The 3,360-nt window shown below is 54.7% G+C and overlaps 1 protein-coding gene across 1 annotated transcript in view; it reads left to right on the plus strand.

Moving 5' to 3' along the window:
- The window catches only part of LOC104985871 (serpin A3-7-like), a 10,602-nt gene extending 7,596 nt beyond the window's left edge, over positions 1-3,006 (plus strand). The window contains exon 6 of the mRNA XM_010836267.1: positions 2,631-3,006. Coding sequence (XP_010834569.1) covers positions 2,631-2,828 — 198 coding nt within the window. The 3' untranslated portion in view covers positions 2,829-3,006. The remainder of the gene's footprint in view (positions 1-2,630) is intronic.
- The last annotated feature ends 354 nt before the right edge of the window (positions 3,007-3,360 follow it).

Consider the following 3,360-nt stretch of genomic DNA (forward strand, 5'->3'; position numbering starts at 1 on the left):
AAAAGAGAAGGAAAATTGGATCCAGGGGTAGTTTGTGATTATAATTAGGATAGCACTTAGGTGATGTTTGAGGTGAGGGACTGAGTCATGTGGATGTTGTGGGGAAAAGCATTGCTGACCAAAGGAATAGCCAGTGCAAAGCCTCTGAGGCAGGAGCGAGCCTGGTGTCATTGAGGATTAGTGAGGCCAGAGCAGGAGAGCAGAGGGAGTGCGAGGGGAAGTTGGGAGAGGTCAGGGTCCTCAGGGAAGACTCAGGTCAGTTGGAGTCTTGCAGATCCCTTGACTCCCCCACCATCTAAGAGAAATGGAAACTCATCACAAGGTTTTGAGTCAAAGAGCGAAAGAGCTGAGTGATGTTTTAGAAGAACCACCCAGGGTGCTGAGTGGAGAGCAGATGGCAGAGGACCTGAATGGAGACAGGGAGGCAACCAGGAGCCCAGTGGGGTCACCCAGGGGAGGGCGCTGGGGGCTGGACCAGGAGGAGCCTGCAAGTATGGGGAGGGGTTGAGTTCTGGGTAAACCGAGGGTAGACACAGACAGGAGGTGGGATTCAGGAGACCGATCTCAGGGGGACAAGAAAAGGAGAGGCAGCTGGGCCAGGGTCTGCAGGAGCGGGTAGGGAGGGGGTGTGGGTAGCTGTGCGGACACCCCACAGTTTAAGGGGAGACTCCTCATATTTGGCATCTAAAACCAGATAGCCTGACAAGACTGTTAAGGGAAATACAGAGAGAGGGAGGGAGGCCTCAGGGTGGGAGACAGCATCTCTTGCTCCAAGAACCTGCCTGCGGTTCTGCTCAGAGCTGAAGCTGTTCTGTCCTCAACTGGGAAGGCAAGATGGAGACTCTGAATTGGATGATTCATGTCTCCAAGTCCCCTGACTGCAGCCCCCAGCCCCCCATATCCCCTCCAAGCCCCTGTTCAGCTCCTTCCTTCACTGCAGCCCGCACTCAGGCCACTCAGGCCAGCCTTGGACTGTGGAACAGCCCCTCTGGCTTCCCACATTCCTGTAAGTGCATCCACCTCCTCCTAGGATCCTCTTCACCCAGTTAGATCCATCCCTTCCCCTGGGACTCAGGCCACATGCCATCTCCTGCAGGAAGCCTTCCTGGTGCCTGTGAAACAGCCCCCCGGGCACAATCTCCTAGCTATTGTGAAATCCCTGTTGGAGGAGGGTGTTTTCCTTGCCTGCAACCGTGCAGGGGAGAGGCAAGGACCTTTGTGGGCAACACCACAGCCCCAGCCCTAGGGACATTAGACTCTTGCTGTCAGGAATGCATAATTAGGAATTAAGGAGAGTTAGCCTGAGGGGTCTAGACACTGAGGAAGGATGTTCATCTTTACAGTATTAAGGAGGTGGTTGGAGATGAAACTACAGAAGATCAAACTGTGAGGTGGAAGAAAGGCAGACACTGTCCAGCGTGAATTCAAGTTTATCTTTCTCATTCCTAGACTTATACATATACTCAGGCTGCCAAGGTTTTCCATCTCCAGCAACTACCAGCTGAAAGACATCCTTTCCCAGCTGGGTATCAAGAAAATCTTCACCAGCGATGCGGACTTCTCAGGAATCACAGATGACCACAAGCTGGCAGTTTCCCAGGTAAGTCTAAACTTTGCACAATTCATCCTTTTTATAGGAGCTTGAATGGGGGCAGACAGGCAGATGTTTGGCTAATTCTGAATTTGCAAATTCATTGAATTTCCTATAAATCAATCACCCTCCCCAGGACTGAGTTACAATCATCTTGGGAGTTGTCCCCACCTTCCCTGAAATATAATGTGACCAGGAGTCCATCATTGGGGAAGAATTCCCCTGGAGTGGAATCAGTGGACCCCGTTGCAAGCTCTACTTTTCATGCCTAAACAGGCAAATAAAATCCTGTGGCCCTTAGTTCTTTTCATCTACAAAATATGGTGATAGTTCTTACCCAGCATGAAGAAACTGGCAGAGCAGGTAAGAGGTACTAACAATGGCTCAGAGCCATCATGATGAATATGCTAAGAGCAGGAGAGAAGGACCCAGGGGTCCTGGTACAGCCATCCTAGAAGCAGAGAAGTTAGAATGAATGGGGGTGGCTGGACAGCCCTGCAGTCTCCCCTGCACCCCACCTGCCAGAGGGCGTGGTAAAGGAGGCACAGAGGCCCATGGGGCCTTGTGGTCCAGGGCTGGGAAGCCAATTCTAGGCAAGGTAGCTGAGGGCTCAGGGACACGTCAGCTGGGGCCACAGTGGCGCAGAAAGCAGTGCCGCTCATCTGCAGCTTCGGTATAGAAGGACTGTGGACGGTTCCCTGCAAGAAAAGTGCCTCGATCTGGCCCCTCCCCCTACACTAGGGGGTGCTTGGGGGACAGCAGAGTCTGTGGACTCAGACAGAGAGGGATCCAGATCCAGGAGCCCCTGCTCTTTGCCTCTCTGACCCTGGGCCCAGGACTCTCAGCTTCCCTTTGTACATCCATGCATCACAACGGCAAAGCAGCTGATAGTTGGATGGGAAACAGACAGATTGAACAGGTTGACAGCACAGTGACAGACCAGGAGCAGGTGGAGGAACGTCAGTCCTCAGAGGCGCTCAGGCCCCTGCTCACACCCTGCCTCCCTGTCTCCAGTGGTAATGTTCCGGTGTCCCTACAGGTGGTCCACAAGGCCGTGCTCGACGTGGGCGAGGAGGGCACGGAAGGAGCTGCTGTCACGGCTGTCATAATGTTTACTTCATTACCCTTGCACACGCTAACTGTCAGTTTCAACAGGCCCTTTCTGCTTTCCATATTCTGCAAAGAGACTCAGAGCATCATCTTTTTGGGCAAAGTCACCAACCCCAAGGGAGCCTAGAGCTCCCCTCCTCCCTAAGGAGCTGGGTGCCCAGGTCCCTGGAAGCAGCCTGGCCCCCTCTGCTCATCCCTGGAAGGTGACAGTGACAGTGCTAGGGGCTCCAGGTGCACGGGCGCTGTATGTCCTGGTGACAAGGAGGCTCTGGGCCACAGAACAGCAATAAAGTACCTTCCTTGGACGAGGCTTTCCTGTGCGTCTCCGCCCTGCTGCTGGGCCCCAAGGCCAAGCCTCCCGCCCTACCACACACGTTCAGCCCACCCCACCTCTGGGCCCCTTTGCCTCAGCCTCACCAGCCGGCCCAGGAGCAGGCTTTGCACCTGTGACCAAGCCCACTGGACCTCAGGACTAGAACTGCGAGGGGACCTTGCTGCCGATGACCACTTCCAGGGGCTCTGGGTCCAGGTCAAGGTTCACTCCTTCCTCCCCAGGACTGGGATGTGCCGTGGTGCTCACTTGCATGGGCTCTGACCCTGACCTCTTCTGGCACATGCCCCTGGACCGCTCCTTCCTGTGGCTGAGCTGGGCCTCCTCC

The sequence above is a fragment of the Bison bison genome, unplaced genomic scaffold, assembly GCF_000754665.1.
Source record: "Bison bison bison isolate TAMUID 2011002044 unplaced genomic scaffold, Bison_UMD1.0 scf7180017864061, whole genome shotgun sequence".
Lineage (NCBI taxonomy): Eukaryota > Metazoa > Chordata > Mammalia > Artiodactyla > Bovidae > Bison > Bison bison.